At 35.9% G+C, this 20,948-nt stretch overlaps 2 protein-coding genes across 2 annotated transcripts; both read left to right on the forward strand.

Moving 5' to 3' along the window:
- The first annotated feature begins 9,365 nt into the window (after positions 1-9,365).
- Positions 9,366-9,806, forward strand: LOC149023533 (uncharacterized). Its single transcript, XM_089142753.1, has one exon. It carries the CDS (start codon positions 9,366-9,368, stop codon positions 9,804-9,806), a length of 441 nt encoding a protein of 146 aa, XP_088998879.1.
- A 9,000-nt stretch (positions 9,807-18,806) lies between these two features.
- LOC149023534 (uncharacterized) lies at positions 18,807-19,488 on the forward strand. Its single transcript, XM_089142811.1, has one exon. It carries the CDS (start codon positions 18,927-18,929, stop codon positions 19,368-19,370), a length of 444 nt encoding a protein of 147 aa, XP_088998937.1. The 5' UTR covers positions 18,807-18,926; the 3' UTR covers positions 19,371-19,488.
- Positions 19,489-20,948: the final 1,460 nt, after the last annotated feature.

Here is a 20,948-nt window from a genome sequence, read left to right on the forward strand (position 1 = left end):
TTTTGCAACTTTAAATGTATCTAATCGACGTATTTAGAGGCTCGGTTAATATAAACAGGTTTAGAGATGATGAGGACTTTTGATTTTCATAGTCGTGATATTCTGGAATTTCGAGATGAGTCGAGGAACAAGTTTAGTTTTGTTTAATTAGAGATCCAAATAAACAATACAGGATTGAAAATAATGATCTTAAATATATATATTTATTTTCTCCAGTAGAAAATTTAGAGTGTTTGGTCTGGAATACCTAGGATTCCTTCTCTTATCTTTCTCATTATGTGATCTTCTATGTATTATTAGAGTGAGGTAGGTACGTAGCATGTTTCTTCAACGGAAAGTTAAGATCTCAATTATATGGAAGGTTCATATCTGCCCTAAATTTAAAATCAAGACTTATCTGTCTTTTAACACTTATAGATATAGACTACATGAGTGATCTTTCATGGGTTCTTAAATACTGTAAACTAAATAACGTCATAGCCTCTAATTATGTAAATAGATTAATAGATACTTTGGATGGGCAATCTTATTTTAACAACATATAATCCTCTAATTAGCAGTATTCATTAATTGCATCTTTTATTGATAAGTAGTCCTCAAAAAATTTAACCAAGTACCTTATATGGTTAGGGGTGCCAGTTTGGCCCTAATGGTTCAAATTTGTAGGGACCAAACTTGCGCTAGCCCACTTTGTTTAAACCTAAAAGGACTGACTAGGGCTGGCTCAAGGACACCCGATTGGTGTTAGGGCCAAATCAAAATAGAGTGTTTAATTAGGTTTGGGTCAATTTGGCCTACTCGACCTACTATCTTGTAAATTATTTTTAGTAGAATTGTTTTGTAGGTAGCTCAGGATTGGGGCTAAACTTAGAGTTAAGTGTCTGTTCCCACCAAGCCTTTTAGGGTTAGGCTTTGGAAAGACTTTCTACAAGTTGGACTAAACCTTAATGTTATTTTAATCCTAATAGGATACATAGCTCTTCTTCTTTTCTTTTCTTTTCTTTTCTTTCTTTCTTTTTTCATTTTTATTTATTTTTATTTTTGAAGCATGAGAATTTTATATATCGTACGTAGCATTCTAATGTACTAGGTAAAAGGTCTAAGTCTATTTCCCCTAGTGTAATAATAGTTATTCTATTACTACTTTCAATTATAGAAATTGCATGCATTACATGTATTGATGTAATTCTTTTTGTGCTCTTATTTTTATCAAAATTTAGAACCTAATATTATTAGTTTTAGCATAAGTACGCTTATTGTATTGCACAAATTTTCAATTAACGTGTTTTACGACCACTATATCCCACCACGTATGACAAAATTTTTTCATAATATATAATATTTTTCGATACACACTTTTCCATGATTATTAGCAATTAAGTGATCTTGCTGTTGATTATTATAAGCTATAATGTATTTAGAACCCCTGTGAAAGATTATATTCGAAACAAATCCTCATTATTCTTGGGATGGGAATACATAAAATAAATGTACACTTCCTTTCTTGAAACTGACTTAACAAATTGATAAAAGGAAACAATGAGTTTATGAAATAAGGTTATATCTTCCTGTTGATTATTATAAGCTATAATGTATTTAGAAGCCCTGTGAAAGATTATATTCGAAACAAATCCTCATTATTCTTGGGATGGGGATACATAAAATAAATGTACACTTCCTTTCTCGAAACTGACTTAACAAATTGATAAAAGGAAACAAGGAGTTTATGAAAATAAGGATACCTTATTGAATAAATTTATATAAAAATAATCAAAATAATTCGAAGTAAATAAAAGATGAAAAGCAATAAAGGAGATTTTTTTTAAGGAGGAAACCATTGAGAAAATGGACATCAACAATGAAATAAACAATTTCCTATTGGTCTTTTAAAATGTCACTCCATTGTGAGTATGTGACCGTTGGAATACAATTTTCTCAAAAAATATGTAAATTCTAGAGAACTCACTATAGACCCAAAAATTGAAAAAGATGTTGCAACAAAACCATTTTTTGTAAATTTATTCTGTGCAAATTGGCAATAAACCATTAGGCTTAGAAATTGACATCCCCTACCCCCCCCCCCCTCTCTTTCCCACAGAAAAAATCTCCCCCCCCCTCTCTTTTTCCCACAAGAAAAAATATAGCATTTCGAGAATATGTAGCAAAGCAACTTCCTTACAATTCATGTCCATGTTCTGCTCTTTTCCAACTGGGCATTTCAAACCCATCAACCAACAACATCAATAATATGAGAGGATTCCTTGACACTTTTAAGTCCCTGACATTAAGATGCATGGTAGCACCAGTGTCGTGTATATGCTTGCTATACTACGGTACAGCAGTAGTGAATACATGAAAGCAGTTTAAGCAGATCCATTCTTTTAACACAAAGACTATTTCATGTGACTTGTGAAGGAGTTGCATAGCTAGACCTGTGAAGCCCAATGACTACAGCAGAAATCTTGTGTAAATGTTAAATTCTGCTCCACTCTCCAGGGTTCTATTGAAGATCGACTTCTCTCTCAAGTCTAAACCTCACAAGAGAGAACTGAATGGCTGAGAAGTCTGCAACAAGAATTGCATGGAAGTGCAGTAAAGTGCAGGGCAGAGAAGATTACAACCTCTACAACACATCAAACTTGTTACTTATTTCATTTATTGCTTACATGGCCCTTTGAAATGCTGAGTCCACTCACGGTTTCAAATATTGGTTTAGGCTGATTCTGGTAGTTAATCATCCATCTTGTTAATAAATTTTCTGTTGATTCCATCATTATTTGTTTGTAAAGGCTTAGAGAACCTAATCTGTTAACGATAATAACTTCATACGCTAATGATCTTGACTCCTTGAGTAAACTACTCTCTTATAGATTTGAGCTAGTTGACCTTTGATGAAAGCATATTTTGGGAAATTAAGTACACATCATCATTCTTCCTTCATGATGGATAACTAATAAAACAAAATCTGGTTCGATCTGATGCTTGATTTGTTCTTAGAATCCATTCCATTTTGTGATGAAAACCTTTTTCTGCCATTAAAACAAGTAATAATCTTTGCTTAGGACAATTTTTTTCAGTTCCAGTGGAAGGAAGATTGCCCTAATTAGAGAAAAAAATTTCCCAACAAATAAACAAGGGCACCACCAGCATTATACCTCTAAATCTCTTATATAAATGGAGAATAGATTCCGATTGATGAATTTAATTACTTCTTCAACATGATTCTAACTGGGACCAAACTTGGGCTTGGACTTTCGAACTTTGATAAAGCCCTTTTAGTGGATTTATTCTTTACAAATATCTAGGGGTTTCAATTTGTAGTCCAAACTATTAAAACCGTACTGCACTGGCCCATTATAGCCCAAATCGGCCCAAATCAAACCTTAATGGAATATGCTTGGGCTGAGGGTTGCAGAGCCTGTACCAACCTGAAACCGAACCGCAACCCGTTATACAATCCATTTTATAGTTTTACATTAAATAATATTTAAATCATCATCTTACCACTAGGTAGTTAGTATAGACAATTAGAAAAATTAAGCATGAATTCAATGATCAAATAGTCATTCTACTACTCTTAAGGGACAATCAGAAGGATTAAATATGAATGTCCAACTTGAATGTATTAAATTGTTTAAATTGAGTAAATACTTATCCAATCCATAAGTTATTTATTTTGCATATTAAATTAATTAAATACCAATCCAAAAAAAATATGGATTTCATAGAAGGGAAAAAAAAATCTACATTTAGATAGAACAAGAACCCAATTTCAAGACAATCAATCATAGCACAAAATGGAATTTGAAGGGTTTTTGGTTTGAGGATTTGTTTTTAGAGGACCATTCAGTGGAGCCTGAAGAATGAGCTTGCAGTCTCTATAATACTACTTACTATTTAGGTTCTTGATTTCTATAAGGTCGGTGGGTTTTCTACAACATGGAATGACTTTTAACGGAAATTGACTAATAACAATTTTGCTTTGCATGGAATTTTGACTTTGTGTTGTAGAATACTTATATTGTTTATTATTATTTTTCTTACACACCATAAACTGTTAGTCAACCCGAGCCTAAACCATTAATTTACCCAAACCCAAACCGCACCAAACCGAAATTGACCTGAAACCATAATTTTGTTAATGGGTCGTGTTTGGGCTGGGGTTTTTTAGCCCGAAACCTTTAAGCCTAGTCCCAAACAGCACCGTTGACACCCCTTACAAATATCCAACATGATGAGTGGGCTCTGTTTTCAATGGGAAATGGGCTACGCTCAAGGTATATCCTACCGATCAGTGGGCTTTATCTTAATGGGTAATGAGCAGGTAAGGGTTATGATGAGTTGAGGGATTTGGCAAGAAAGATTGAAGGTGGCCTGTTTACTAATTAGAGATTAAAAACTTAGGGCCTTTTTAGTATCAATTCTCTTACTCATTTTCTAACATTTTTTTTTAATTGCCCATTAGTGTCCATTTTAATCTTCTTTTATAAACTCTAAGTGAAAAAAAAAATTATTTATTCATTTTTGTGCAAGTCACTAAAAATTCAAATGCAAATTGAGAGTAAAATAGTAAACATAAATTTTTTTGAATAAAACCCCCATTATTTCTATTATTTCTCATTCTCGAACCTTAATGATGTTGTTCTGAATTTTCATAGTTTTATTTTTACATACCAAAGTTATTTTTCATTCCATGATTTTTATTTTTATTTTTATGATAAAGAGAAATTTGGATTAAGATTGTAAGTAGTAGCTACATCTAAGATGAGACATAGTGTCTTTATAATTAAACCTTATGTTTCCTACAGTCAAACTGAGTAACAATCCCTATTAGTGTACTGTTTTAGATTACAAACTTCTAGTTTTGATGTGATTGATATCATCATCGCTAATAAAGGGGAAAAAAGTGGGTGATAGTTGTAGTATCATCCTGCCTCTGATGAGATGCTTATCAAGAGTTTGATCACACCAAATGTACAGTAGTTGTACATTGTGTTGATGAGCTTTTTGTATTACAATCCAAATAGTTTCAAATAAGTACTTCAAAAGTTGCCCTGGTTGGGCCCTGCCTTGTTGTAGATCCCTGACGATTTCATTTTGAATCAGTCCTACGCTCCATCTATCACCCTGTGGCTCAGTAGATATACCTGAACATAAAAGTGTTGGTAAGTTTCCAAAATTTATTTGTGAAATCAGACATTTAAGGCAAGTTGTTGTTGAATTGACATCATTATTTGTTATTTCAGCTAAATGATTTTGATATAGATTTTGGTAAGAGATCTAAGGTTTCCAACGGTGATGGCGAGAGTTTTTAAAAAGCAAGAACTGGATGTTGTTTTTCCTTTGGAATTTCTTTGATTTCATATTTTTCTCGATTCGTTCAGGCACAATTTTCATCTTGTTTTTGTTTAAAATTCGAGCTAGAGAAGAACTCTTAAGCCTTTCAAAGAGAAAAAGAAATAGAGGTTGAAGCTAGAACTGATGCACTTGAGACTGGGTCGATTGGTCCTCAATAAATTCTTGCAAATCCTGAGAGCTCTAATGAAGATTGAAGAATCACATTCAGTGCAAACTAATAACGCCAACAAATGCCTCCATGAAAATGAGAGCATACGGCACATGATCTTGCTGACCCCAAGATCTGCGATTTTTACCTCCATTTTCTGAATCACAAGCAAATTTGCAGGTTTGATGTCTTTGTGGGCAATTTTCTAAGAGTATGGATGGTGAAGAAATTTTTGCAGGGACGACGAAATAGAGTCGCTGCAACTGGAACTCTTGGAGCTTGCAACATCATTTCGGCTTTGGAGCTCAAATTTAGAGTACAGTTCGTCAATTGGTGCATTTGATATCCTAGCTTTGTTTGTTGAATCATGCAAAATCAAACAATATTAACGGTTGCACCATAAGGTATTTTGATCATCAAAATTATGATTCTGTCTTATTTAAGTATTTCTGAAAACCACATATGAATGCAAAACCACAAAGAACAACTTTTTTTGGACTAAAAGTGTCGATGAAAATTACCTTTATGATAAAGTAGAATCGTAAAATAATAATTTAGGATATACTTTCATTTTTATTTGATTATGATCACAATGGAATGTGGATACAAATTTCCATCTCTTCAAAATCATTGGAAAATAGTAAGAGAAATTTTTTTATGTTGTGGAAGAAATACTAACCAGTGGTTTTTCTCGTCATCTTATTTTTCAGGATTTCTCATTTTCTCTCCTTCAGTTCATCACTAATCATGAATAGGGAGAGGGCGAGTGGCAACAGTTTTCACACACTGATCCCACACCACGGGAGAAGCCTTGGCAAGACCTTGTATGAAGTGTTGGTACTTAGCATAATATGGAGCTGTTTCTTTGATATGAACCCATTTAATTGCTTCAACCAATGCTAAGTGGCAATCACGTCCCATTTCTACAAGCTGTTTGCAACAGTTCTTGTCAACTGGGCCTTTTCCATCCAAACCTTGAAGGACTTCGAGTGCACAGAATGGTTGATGTATGTGTGATGCGCAGGTGTGTAGATATTGAAAATATCCTGGTCGAGGTTCAGGTGGCACGGCTTCTTCAGCATACGATGGTTCAGGAGCATAAGCAGATCCATAAGCAGCTTCAGGTTCGATGTCTGCTGATGCAAGTTCTGGGAAAGTTATCATGCCCTCGAACACTAAGAACCCTATCATCATCATCGTCGAGATACTGAAGAAATTTGCCATCTTAGTTTTGATCTTTGGTTCTCTTATCAAAAGGATATATGATATGTATTTTTATTTTCTTTTTCATTGAATTCACCTTCTCAGTGGTAACAATTTGTAGGACTCAAGCTTGTGTTAGAAACGTATAAAACCTGTAGGTTTGAAGTTAATGTGTTCTATATATTAATTTCAGCTTTCATGAGTTATTCATTATTTCATTAATGATATTTAGTATCCCAAATCTTGAATTAATGAGAATGAACTGAAAAGACTAGGGGATTAACGTAAACGAGATGAATTCTTGTGTAGATTCTTAAGCTGGAAACAACTTCAGTAGTAGAGCAATTTTAATTTATGCCATCATTCAATAAAGAAAACGGAAGTTGAGAATCAAGGGAGTCATTTTTATGTAAGACGAAAAGCTAAAGCACTTTGTTAAAAGGTTTGTGCAATTTGTAATCAATTTTGATAGGAACTAGATATATATAGATGCTTGAGAGTCAAATCCTCTCCACCTTGGCGACCCCATCCTCCCACCCTCACAGTTGGGCTGACACAAATTTGTCCATGGTACACGGTTAGGCCCATGTATGAGCGTGGGAGGATGGGAGGAGGGGCAGTTGGGTGGAAAGGATCTCCACTCATGCTCGCAACCCTAATGTCCTGTAGAAACTCTATTAATTCTCGCATTGACCTCAGTCCATGTTGATCTAACCGTATCAAATGGGCGACATGTGGACCAGTTTAATTGAAACCAACTGATGAAGAGGAATCACGACTTTTGAAAACAGATTGGTTCTCTTTCAACCTTTCCATTTGATAGTTGCAACTAAGTAGTTCATGCGTCAAGTCATCAACCATCCAACCATCAAATGGATAGGACGGAGGGCAATGCGAGATTGAGAGGATTCGGATTGGCTAATACTATGGCTTCTATAACTGCCCCCACTTCTACCAAAAAACAACTTCCCCAACCAAATATGGATCATCAACGTACTGTCCCACACATTGCTCTTTGTCCTATCCGTCTGGCCGTCAAATGGGCAACGGGTGGACTGGTAAGATTGCATATGTCGAATGGTAAGTCTAAAAAGGAATCAATCCATTTAAAAATGTCTAATACAAAGTTAATATGTTTTCTAAAAGAGTGATTTATAATCATTTGACAATTGTAATTTTACTAGTCAACATGTCGCCTCTCTGATAGTCGAATGGACAAGACGAAGGGCAGCATAGGTCAAAGAGGATCTAGATCTTGCCTCACCCCACCCCACCATAGAGAAAAGGAAGAAGAAAAAAGAAGATACAGCCTTGAAATGAAAGATAGTATGTTGAGCCAAGGGTGGAGCTACCCTAGGGCCAGGGTGTCGTGCCCTTCCCCCCCCCCCACCCCATTTTTTTTTCAATTTTTTAATAAATGCCCTTTTGGTCTGTTTTTTTCTTCTATTTTTTTGGTCATTTGGCCATCTTTCCAATGTAATATATCAGCCCCTCCCCTCTCCCCCCCCCCTCCAAAAAAAATTTTATTCGGAAGATTTTAAAGGTAAAAATAATGCATAGAAAGTTCATTGTGGTCCTTCACGATATTGAATCCTAGCTCTACTCTAGTGTTGAGTAAATGGTAAAATTTGTATTTAATAAATTTATTTTTTTTTTCAATTTCTCTATAGAACATTTATTAGGAACTTCAATATTCAGAGGACAATTTCTAGAAAGTTTAGGCTCTAAAGTGACTCGTGACTTTAAATTCAAGTAAGTTCATTTCCCACCCGGAAAAATGAACAATCCAGAACGGGTTAACCACCTATTTGAGATGCATCATGCCAACTTAATGACTATACCAAGAATCTTGTGTAACTGTTAAATTCGGTGTCCGCTCTTTAAGGAAAACTTCCATCTCAAGTCTCAACTCACAAGAGAAAACTGAGGGGTTGAAAATAGTGGTGATCTTTCCACCCAGCCTGCAACAAGAACTGCATGAAAGTGAATTGAAAACATCTATCTTAAGTTTCAACTCACAAGAGAAAAATTGTATTAAAAAAAAAACACTCACAAGAGAAAACTGAGGGGTTGAAAATACTGGTGATCCTTTCCACTCAGCGCGCAACAAGAACTGCATGAAAGTGAAGTACAGTGTAAGGCAAACAAGGGAAAGTGTAAGGAAGTGTGTGTGTGTTTGATATAATTGATTTAATGTTAACTGGGCCACCACCAGAGATGTTTCTTACTTCTGCTGCTCCGAGACAGTGGGACCTTTAAACATTGAATGTGGGGGTGATCATACATGCGTCTATGAAATGCTGAGCCAAACTCATGGTTTCAAATGTTGGCTTAGGCAGATTCTGGTATTTATCCATTTTGTTAATGGGTTTTCTATTGATTTCATCATTTGTTTGTTAAGACAAGCGTTTCTTATTAGTGTGGGTTGGTTGATCTTTGATGACAGCACATTTTGGGAAATTTGGCACTCATCATTGTTCTGATGGATAACAAAAAAAAACTACTTCCATTGCCATCATTTTGTTCCCTTCATTCAAACAGTCTTGAGTAACACGGACATCAAGACCAAGCAACATCTGACTTCCTCAGTTCCTATAAAAACCCATCACAAGCATCATCAAAAAAGCCCCACACAAGTTCAGGAATTATCAAAGCAATGTCAGCCAATTTTCGGATCTTCTTCCTCTTTCTTCTTCCTCTTCTCACTCTGGTTCATGCCCAAGGTCGAGCACCTCATGGGCTTGTCTACAATAACCCAACAGCATCCTCTCCAGCTGCTTATGACTTCTTCCATCCAAATAGCCAAAGCCCCAGCAACAGTCCTGCTCACATCCCTTGTGTCAAATCTGATTGTGCTGCACCTATGCCTTTATCAACATTTTCTTCTGCTTCAGCTGTTGCACAGTCGACTGAAGCACACAAAAGCAACGACTTGAACACCAAGACTACAACCGAAAGTAGAGTGGGAGCTGGTGGATTTGCAGGCATTGTTTTTGGTATTGTGTTTGCAGTGCTTCTAGCAATAGGTGTCTACTATGTAGCGATCACTCGAAGATCTAACATCAAAAGAGCAAATTATGTTCAACCTGATCCTTGATTTGTTCTTGGAATCCTTTCTTTTGTTCGATTCAAAAGAGCAAATTCTGTCTGATTTACTTCTTCAATGAGCACAATTTTTTTCATTTTTTTTTTATTTTTAAATTTTATTTTTGAGTTTTTTTTATCATGGCCTACTTAAGTGGCAATGAAACTCTAGGCACCTTTCTTAATGGCCAAATATTACTGGGGGCCCACTTCAAAATTACTGGTTATGACACACTTGGCAGAATGGCCTAGTTTTTGTTAAGTAATTTAAATTTAAAATATTAAATGACCATAATGCCCTTATGTAAAGTGATATAAGCAAGTTACCATTCTAATTCACACACACTCTCCTTAGTTTCCCCTTCACCTGTCTCTTTCCTTCATTTTGCTTGCAAAAAAATCACCCACCACTACTGGAATTCTGGAAACTACCACATCCCTTCCCTTGCTAGAAATCAAATGACGTTAATTCACAGTCTATCTTTACTTTTTGGGATCGTCGTTTATTGGTAAATTAGAGAAACTAATAAGTTCAAAAGGCTATAGAACCACATTCCTTCTTAGCCTTCTCAGGTTTCCATCGCTTTTCTAGATTTAGCGGTTTCTAAAACAAAATTTGGAGACCCAATTGAGCAAAAGATAATGGTGACCAGAATTCATAGTAGAGATGGCTTAAGGCGATAGGTAATAGCCCTCACACCATAGTGGAGGAGCTGAAAGCCATAATCAGTTAAGTGGGCCATGATTAAAAAGACTCATTTTTTACCTTTATTACTAACACCATTAGTCTCAATTAGTTTTTATTTATCTATTTTCAATATTATCTACACAACCTAAATTGAAAAATGCTAGCGGTGAATCATATCTCTCAATTTACCTCTCCCCCCCCCCCCCCCCCCCCCCCCAAAAAAAAATCTTATCTCCCAAATTTTATGAGAATTAAGAAGAAGCAATACCTGACGGTAAAGGAAGACAAAGAAATGAGTTGTGTGTAAAGTTTTTTATTCAAGGTTATTTTTGTCTTTTTGAGATTTTTTTTTATTTTGGTTGGATATGAGGTTCATCCGGGCCAGCTTGAGCGCACCACAATTTACATCCTCAAGGGAGCTTGTTTATCTTTTTGAGATATTTAATTTCCTTAGTCCTTACATCAGCATTTAATTGTGGTTTCCAATTATAGGAATCTTATTGATATATTTTCATCATATAAGGTGCTTGGATGTTAAATTGGATAACTCATGGGGTGGCATTGAAATTTTCCCTTCAAAATTTAATTCTTGAACCTCGTTCTAACTGGGTCCCAACCTGGGCTTGGATTTTTGAAACTTCAACAAGGCATTTGGTGGACTTATCACTACAAGATCAGTGGGCTCTGTTTTAATGGATAATGGGCTACGCTCAAGGCCTTTTGTGGACTTATTACTTACGAAATAATGGGCATTGAGAATTGTGAATTCACCACAGAATTTGGCGAAATTTTTCTTTATAGGTAAATAATAATAAGCAAAACATGTTGGATCTGGCATTTCAAACTTTCCTAACACATACATAAGGAGGAACCATAACAACATTTGAGATCTTGAATCGATCTTACTATTTTAGATTGTTAAGTTGTTGTTGAATTTTCAATTGGCCAGGGCAGAGAAAGTGCATGTGAAGGGATTGTGTGATAAGTGGGACTATGATAATTAAGGGATTAAGGCCCAAACCGACGAGGAAGGTGCATGAACTGCATGAAAAACAGTATGATGATGCCATCTCTCAGGTTCAACAGGTGAGCCCGACATCCACGTGTCAATGACATTTTCCCATTTTTTCCAATTAAACCAATTGAAACCTTCAGCTTTCTCAACAACATGGCTAACAACTACAATTGCTAAAACCACTACAATTGCCAGATGATTCCATCTCCCATTAGAACCCATTCTCTCTCTCTCTTATTGTTCTTAGTCCTATATGTGTGTTTTCTTGTGTATTTCTTTAGAATGGTTAGATTTTTTATAGTATTATGAACGATGGTACGTTTTCAATTTCTTATTAAGAGAGTCATAAATGTAATAGGTATGTTATTGTCTTTTATTAGTTTTATTTATAACATTTAAAGGCATCAATAAGAAGTATGTTATCATATTGAATATATACGTAATTACTTAAGTTGTTTTTTTTATGTTTTTTCTCCCCCCCCCCCCCCCTTCCGGTTATAAAATGATGTTATCTTATAGAGAATGGAAGAGAGATGGACAATCAATACATGTTATATCTGTGGAGTTACCTGGTTGGGATAAATTTGCAGAAATGGATACCATTAATTGTGCACGTAGGTGACTAAGTTGTTTGTGATAAGCATGGAGGGCAAATCTTTGATGAGGTAGAGCATTAGAAGGTGCTGGTTGAGCCACAATACACTTAGTTGAGACACAATATGAGCAGCAAAATTGGATGATGTTTGGCATTGAGAGGTTCATGTATCACTAAGGCTGCGTTTGTTTGCAAAGGTGGAGTGGGAAAAAAAATATGTGAGCCCCATGTGTAGTGGGGTGAAGGAGAAGGAAAGGAAATGAAAGGATTTTGTGGAAAAATAATAGTTATGGGTCCCACTTTTTACTTTTCCAAGCTTTCTCACAAAATCCCATCAAATATGTAGAGTTTTAAAAGGCAATGGGGTGGGAAGATTTGGCTGCCACCTCACCAGACAAACTTCTTTGAATCAAGGAAGCTTGTCTCTCACTTTCCGATCCCAAGCATCTAAACATTCTACAATTTTAGGATTTAAGAGAAAAGTAATAAATCTTACACTTTTTTCAAGAGTTTTCCCACCCCACCTTTATTCCAGCAAACAAACGCAGCTAGTAGACAGAGGCTGAAGTGGGCTTGCCTGTATTTGAAGAGTTGAAGAGGCAATATATACCGGCCTATATAGATCTTGCAATTTGTCTAATTGAAGAAGAACGAGTGGGCAGGCCTCCTGAATATTTTAGATTCTTTAAAAATACTAGACTTTCATTCACCAATGGGCATGCTTTCCTAGGCTGACAGTGTAGGGAATTTTGAACCTAAGCCGTCAGGGGAGCATAGAGCAGATGAGAGGTATTTAGGGTAACACGATTGGAAGAAAACTGACGATTCACTAGACACCTTTCTTTACAGAGGGTTGGAAGGAAGTTGGGGAGAGGGCCCAAGGGATTGTGAGGTGTTCGTCCAGAAAAATATGAATAATAAGTGAATAATGGTAAATAGTTTTTAATATATTTAAATGGGATTCAAGCTTTTTTAACGAATCTAATGGAAGTATATGTTTTTCTAATATCTTAATTTAAATGACATTCTTACCCTTGTTTTTCAGTCCATATATGAGCATCTGCCCATTAAAACTATACCAAAAATGAGAGTGTCCAAAACCCATAACAATGGTTATGAGATTTTTTTCTACTTTTAAATTGAAAAGCCACTGAATTCTTCAGAATTAAAACATTCTTAATTTTCATTATTATCATGTTTTTTTGTGGGTAATTCTAACTCATGAGCGCAAATACTGCAGGGATTTCACCTGATTCAAAGGAAAAGTGAAGGGGATTTTGGAGACTATGCTTTTTGGAATATAACAGGGGATGGACAAAGTGGAAGAAGATGTGCTTGGAAATTTGGACAAACAAATCCCAAATAGCAAATCTATTACCATGGCCCTCAAGAGAAACATGGTCTCTTGGGGAATTATCTATGTTAATGGAATTGGCAAGGTTAACAAAACTAATGAAATATTATATAATCTCAAATTCAATGCTCCAGACTTATTTTGAAAAGTATGCGAATATAGCAGCTACTCTATAGGATAACTGTAATAGAACAATATATAGTATTTGTAAGTGCTTTCAGTCTTAATTTTAATGTTAAGTTTTTCTTCTATCCAAAAAAAAAAAAGCACATCATTGACGAAGGTGACCTTCAAGGTTGTGCCGAACAATGCTTACAACAAGAATATTACTACCAAGTTGAAGGCAGAGCTCTACAGTTTGGACGTCAATAACTATAGTTACAACAGAGATGTTTCTGCAAGTAAGTTGATCAGTCGAGCCCTATGCTATCTCCACATAAATGGTTGCTTGAGGAATAGAAAATGGAGATTATATTTTCTCTCAACTTTGAAGGACATTCCAAAGTTGTTAAGCAAAGTCATTGCAGTAAAGCTTGAAGTGATTGAAGATCATTGATACTTCATTAGTAGTGTATTCGTTCTCCACTTGAGCACTCATCATCATTGCATCACACTCACACAATGGGTAAAGTATCACACCCCTTATTAGATAATATCATCCATCTCTTATATTGTATTGTTGTTCAATTCTAGTCTAGGTTAATTAGAATTGATAAAGGGTGCTCTTGTCCTATTGAATATAGATTGTAAGGGTTTGATATTTATTCATTGTATTAAAAGAGAATCACTAATGGATTACTTTTTTGAGGCTAAGAGAGGAGTGGAAGTAGACTTGCAAAGTCAAACCAATATAAAATATTTATCTTATGATTGATTGCATTACCTTAATCTCATTGAACTTTACAATTTATCTTGTATTTGCAATTAAACCTAAAAATTAAGCAAATCCACTAGTTGCAACCTATTCACCCCCATCTAGATTGCTTTAACAACAAGGTTTGAGTTTGATCAAATTCAATTAGATGGAGGTGGTGCTGAAATGAAGAAGCAATTGGTGGTGACATTGAAAATGGAGAAGTTTCAAATCCTTGGCAAACTGGAATTTATGGACAAACAAACAAAGGAGTTGAAGCACAAACTACAGCCCAACTTAGAAGATCCACAAGAATGCGGAGGTCTAATCCAAAATAAGTTGATGCTGCAATAGAAGAAGCAAAAGAACCAGAGTCATATGAAGAAGCAATTCAATATCCCTTATGGAAAAATGCTATGGAGGAAATTGATGCCTTAAAAGGAAATCAAACTTGGGAGCTTGTACCAAAACCAAGAGGTGTGGAGCTTATATCCGGCAAATGGGTTTATAGAATAAATTAGCGTCATACAAATGGGTCGATTGAGAGGTACGAAGCTCGTTCGATGGCTAGCTCGTGGATTTTCGCAACAATATGGACTAGATTATGAAGAAACATTTAGTCCAGTTGCAAAGTTCACAACAATACATATCTTACTCGCACTTGCAGCTAGCAAAGGATGGAACCTATGGTAAAAGGACGTGAAGAACGCCATCTTGCATGGAGTGTTAGATGGGGAGATTAATATGAATCAGCCAATGGGATTTCAAAGTGAAAGTGCAACATGAATATGTGTGTAAACTGCGGAAGGCACTATAGGCTATAGGGTTTAAAACAAGCGCCAAGAACTTGGTATGGCAAAATCAGTGAATTTATGACTCATAATGGCTACTTGATGATATCTGCAGATTCTAGTTTATTTGTTAAAGATAATGAAAGAAAGATAGTTTTGTGCTTGTATATGTAGATGACTTGATTATTACAGGAGGATGGGAGAAAGAAATTCTTCAAATTAAGGAGAACTTAGCCATACATTTTCAGATGAAGGAACTTTGACGACTTAAAAGCATTTTCTTGGCTTAGAGATTGATTATATTGACAATGGTTTATTCCTCCATCAACAAAAGTATTCCAGAGACTTAATAAAGAAATTTGGGATGCTTAAATGCAAGCCAAGTTTAGCACCTATGGAGCCAACTGCAAAGTTGTGTGCTATGGAAGGAAAAGATTTGAAAGATGTAATAATGTATAGACAATTGGTGGGAAGCCTAATTTATTTAACTTGAGTTTTTTACATGAGCCCCCTCTATTTTCATGGGAAACAAACCGCACCCCCTCTAAAATCAAAATCTTGCAAATATCCCCTCCACCGTTAACTCCGTTACTTAGGATTGTTAAATAATTTTAATATGACCATATTACCCTCAAGTATGGTAACGTTTGAACTTCATTTTCAAGAGCTTTTTACATGAGCCCCCTCCATTTTCATGGGAAACAAAGCCCACCCACTCTAAAATAAAATAAAATAAAACCTTGCAAATACCCCTTCCACCGTTAACCTTGTTACTTAGGACTATTAAATAATTTTAATATTACCATATTACCCTCAAATATGGTAACATTTGAACTATTTATTTTCAAAGCAATACCACCTCACTCCTCACAGTTACTCACGATATCTCGTAATCTGTCATCACTACTGCCAATCAACGCCCACGATTACCACCGGAGGAACATTTGAGGAGAAGCAGTGCGTACCTCATATTGAGGAGAAGAAGAAAAAAAAATGCAAGTTAGGTACGCATTGCTTCTCCTCAAATGTTCTTCCGGTGAAGGGGGGTATTTGCAAGGTTTTTTATTTTGGAGGGGGTGCGCCTTGTTTCCCATGAAAATGGAGGGGGCTCATATAAAAAACTCTTGAAAATAAAAAGTTCAAACGTTACCATATTTGAGGGTAATATGGTCATATTAAAATTAGTTAACAGTCCTAAGTAACGGGGTTAATTGTGGAGGGGGTATTTGCAAGGTTTTGATTTTAGAGGGGGTGTTGTTTGTTTCCCATGAAAATGGAGGGGGCTCATGTAAAAAACTCATTTAACTTCAACAAGACCAAGATCTTTCTTTTGCAGTTGAAGTTATGAGTCGATACATGCATATTCCCTAGAAACCTCATCTTGAAGCAATTCGAAGGATTTTAAAATATGTTAAGCATACTCTTGGTTATGGTATTGAATACAAGAAAGATGAAGACTGCAAGTTAGTTGGATTTTGTGATGCAGACTTCACATGAGATCATGATACTAGGGCTGCGTTTGTTTGCTGGAATAAAAGTGGGGTGAGAAAATTCTTGAAAAAATCAAATTTTTCTTATTTTTCCTTTAAATCCCAAAAGTATAGATTAGAGACTTTTATATATGGGGATGGGATATACATTAATGCTGCCGGATGGGTGCGAACCCAGGATCAGGACCTCCCCGTGGGAGGTTGGTTGGGTCTTTAACCGCTTTACTAACCCATCAATGGCAAGCAACCCAACTTTCCCCACTCCAAGCCTTTTCAAAAATCCACAAAAAATGTGGGATTTTTGTGGAAAAGTATGGAAAAGTAAAATGTGGGACCCACAATTAATACTTTTCTACACTTTCATTTCCTTTCCTTCTCTTTTCCATCATCACCCCATTACACATGGGACCCACATTATTTTTTTCCACCCTTTTTTTCCACTCCACCTTTGCAAACAAACACAGCCTGGGAGATCAACTACAGGCTAGGTACATGTTTATGATCGGATCAGGCACGGTTTCATGGTGCAGCAAGAGGCAACCAACTGTTTCTTTGTCAACAACTGAGGCAGAGTATCGAGCTGCAGCAATGGCAACTCAGGAGTGCAGTTGGCTTATGCAGCTATTAAAGGATTTGCATGAACAAACAAAATATGCAGTTCATCTGCATTGTGACAATCATTGATCAGCAATAAGATTAGAGAAAACCTAGCTTTTCATGCTAGAACTAAGCATGTGGAGGTGCTTTTTTATGCTAGAACTAAGCAAGTGGAGGTGCATTATCATTTTCTCAGGGAAAAAGTTCTAGAAGAAAAGACTGAGCTGAAGCTGGTTAAATCTGAAGAACAAGTTGCAGATATGTTTACAAAAAGTCTAGGTGGTAACCAGTTTGAGGGCTATTGTAAGCAACTTGGCATGATAAAGAATAAGAGAACTGATGTTGAGGGGGAGTGTTAAGATAGCCAACATCAGCATGGCAGATATTTTATTATTTACGTTTTATATTAATTAAGAAGAGTCCTTGTTATGTAGGAGTCAGTTGAAGTCCTGAGATGTAGGAATCAATTATATAGTGGAGTTGAGTTTGGTGGAGTTGTGTGGGTCATGGGTTGTTGAGGTTTGTTAGCAAGTTTCTCCTTAGTTTATTCTTGTCTCTGTTTTTTGAGTAAAATGGTCTCTTTTGTGCATAATAGATCACAGCAACAAAAATATTTGAGTTTTTCTTCTTCATTTTTTCTTTTCTTTTTTGTGATTTGAGTTCAACAATCCCTAGGTTACATGAATACAAAATTTTCAGACCCAAAATCAATCATTTAGACTTCCATGTAATGGTGCCCTTCCCTGTATCTCCATCCAACTCCTTGGGTGATCTGCACACTCATGCTGGTCCTTAAACTTTCTTAATGCTTTACTTTCCATTTAAGCAAACTTTGATTGGGCTAAGAATTGACATGTGTTAAGAAAGCAAATTCCAGCCCCAGCTGACATGGCCAAGTGGCAAAAAAGGATCCTCAGCAAGAAATTTTTTCAATGTGCGTGTCATTAAAACTAGACTCTGAAAAAGAATTCAAATAACACTCAAAGTAGGATATCGATCAGGTCGCAACACCAGAGTAGTAAAGTTAGGAAGAGAAGGATTATAACGTATGCCATCTTAATGGCTACAGCAAGAATCTTGTTTAAATGTTAAATTTCGTGTCTACGCTCCAGGGTTTTATTGAAGACTTCTCTCTCAACTCTCAACTCACAAGAGAGAACTGAAGGGCTGAAAAGCCTGCAACAAGAACTGCATGGAGGTGCAATATAGTTCAGGGCAGACAGGAGAAAGAGTGTTAGGAAGCGTGCGTGTGTGTGTGTGGGACCTTTTGCTCATTAAATGTAGGGATAATCATGCATGGAACTTTGAAATGCTGAGCCCACTCATGATTTCAAATATTGGTTTAGGTAGATTCTGGTAATGATCCATTTTGTTAATCGGTTTTGTATTGATTTCATTATATCTGTTTGCTAAGGCAAGCAAGTCCTCTTTTCTTTTTCTTCTGGGTAAGAAAACCAAGCAAGTAGAGACACCAATCATGAGACTAATTAAAGAACCTAATGCGTTAACAACAACAACTAGTCTCTTATTAATGTGGGTTAGTTGACCTTTGATGAAAAGACATTTTCAGAAATTTACTACTCATCATCGCTCTTCCGGATAACAAAGAAGACATTTTATTCCCCTAAATTCAAACAGTCTTGAGCAACAAGAACATCAAGACCAAGCAACATCTGACTTCCACAGTTCTTATAAAAACCCATCACAAGCATCCATCAAAACCCCACAGTAGTTCAGGAATTACAAAGCAATGTCGGCAAATTTACAGATCTTCTTCCTCTTTCTTCTTCCTCTTCTCTCTCTGGTTCATGCCCAAGGTCGAGCACCTCATGGGCTTGTCTACAATAACCCTACAGCATCCTCTCCAGCTGCATATGACTTCTTCCACCCAAATAGCCTAAACCCCAGCAACAGTACTGCTCACAGCCCTTGTGTCAAATCTGACTGTGCTGCCGCACCGATGCCTCTATCAATATTTTCTTCTGCTTCAGCTGTTCCAAAGTCGACTGAAGCACACAAAAGCAACGACTTGAACACCAAGACTACAACCGGAAGTCGAGTGGGAGCTGGTGGGTTTGCTGGCATTGTTCTTGGTATTGTGTTTGCAGTGCTTCTAGCAATAGGTATCTACTATGTAGTGATCACTCGAAGATCTAACATCAAAAGAGCAAATTCTGTTCAACCTGATGCTTGATTTGTTCTTGGAATCCTTTCTTTAGTTCGATTCCATTTTGTGGTATTTATGACTCCTCATGAAGTACTTTATGCCATTAAAACAAGAAATCATCTTTGTTTGCGAAAAATCTTTCTCAGTTACACTGTGAGATTTGTTAAATTAAATATAAATCGTCCAATAAAATTCATATTTTTCCTCCCATTATTTAATGTTTAATTAAATTTAACCTAATATCACCGAAATTTTATTGGATAATTTAGATTTAGTCAATAGATCTAACAGTAGAAATTTAGAGCCGTTTAATTAACATATTCACATGTCCATTCAGCTATATACAACCTTCCCTTTTCAATATTATCTCCACATCTTTAGTTTAAAATTACTATTCATTAATCATATCTTCCAACTGATAGAAGGAGATGAAGAAACGAATCAAGCCTAAGATCTTTTATTCAAGGTTATTCTTGTCTTTTGAAAAATTTAACTTGCTTACCTCAGCATTTAACTGTGATTTCTACCAATAGATGTGTCATCGATATATGTTTACCACCAAGGGTTCTAATTGATAAATTGAATAATAACTCGGGGGTGGCATTGAAAATTTAATTCTTCAACCTGATTCAAAGTAGCGGCGAATTTGGGCGCGATTAGTGGGCTCTGTCTTAATGGGTAATGGGCTACGCTCAAGTTACTGGGCCCGAACTTGGGCTTAGATTTTCAAACCTTAACAAGGCCTTTAGTGGATTTATTACTACGCAATTAGTGGGCTCTGAGAATTGTGAATTCACCAAAGAATTTGGGGAATTTTTTTTTAAAGGTAATAATACTTGACGAGCAAAACAAGTTCAAAATTTTTCTATAACATACATAAGAGATTGATATTACATTATGATGTAAAAAGGATAATTACTGAAGCTTGGCAAATTGATCTTATTATTGCAGTTCGTTGTTGTTGAAATTTTCACAAGGGGCAAAGGGAGTGTGAAGGGATTGTGTGATAAGTGGCATATTTATATGTCCGGTAAAGTTTTATGTGAAATGCACGAGTGACAAGTAGAAATATACGAGTTAATTTTTTGGTGGTACCAAGAGAATGTTTATCAGTAATAAATTAAAATAAGTTGTTTTATACATTACTTTTTATGTTTTAAAATAAAAAATAAAAAGCATACCTTGAGACCTATTGTTAGGCAATAGATGTGAAGCTACTGAGTTTTTCTTCAACTCCGCCATGAATTGCTAACAATAGATGTGAAGCTACTGAGTTTTTCTTCAACTCCGCCATGAATTGTTTGAGCCTTGATGCTTTGAAAATAGCTTCATATCACTTTTATATGGTCTAGATGAGTTTGTGAAATAATTCGGTAATGGCTAGCTTTCACTTTTCTTCCATGGAATTGATGATGACAATGCTTTGAGGCTTTTCTTGGTAAAATTGACAAGTTTATCACAAAACCGGATAATGTCTCGAGTGATATATATATTAATTTTGTTCGATTTTGGATTTGATATTTGGTTTCAATTACTTGCATCTAGTGAAGAGACCGATTAGTGTGGTTGAAATGAGATGAAGCAGGAAAATGGCTAATCAAGGGA

This window comes from Hakea prostrata, chromosome 2 (genome assembly GCF_041222555.1).
Source record: "Hakea prostrata isolate BN-2017 chromosome 2, UWA_Hpros_2, whole genome shotgun sequence".
In the NCBI taxonomy this organism is placed as follows: Eukaryota; Viridiplantae; Streptophyta; class Magnoliopsida; order Proteales; family Proteaceae; genus Hakea; species Hakea prostrata.

Bases quoted from the DNA above. Each gene is read 5' to 3' on its own strand.
- LOC149023534 (XM_089142811.1), top strand. From the start codon at position 18,927: ATGTCGGCAAATTTACAGATCTTCTTCCTCTTTCTTCTTCCTCTTCTC.
- LOC149023533 (XM_089142753.1), top strand. From the start codon at position 9,366: ATGTCAGCCAATTTTCGGATCTTCTTCCTCTTTCTTCTTCCTCTTCTC.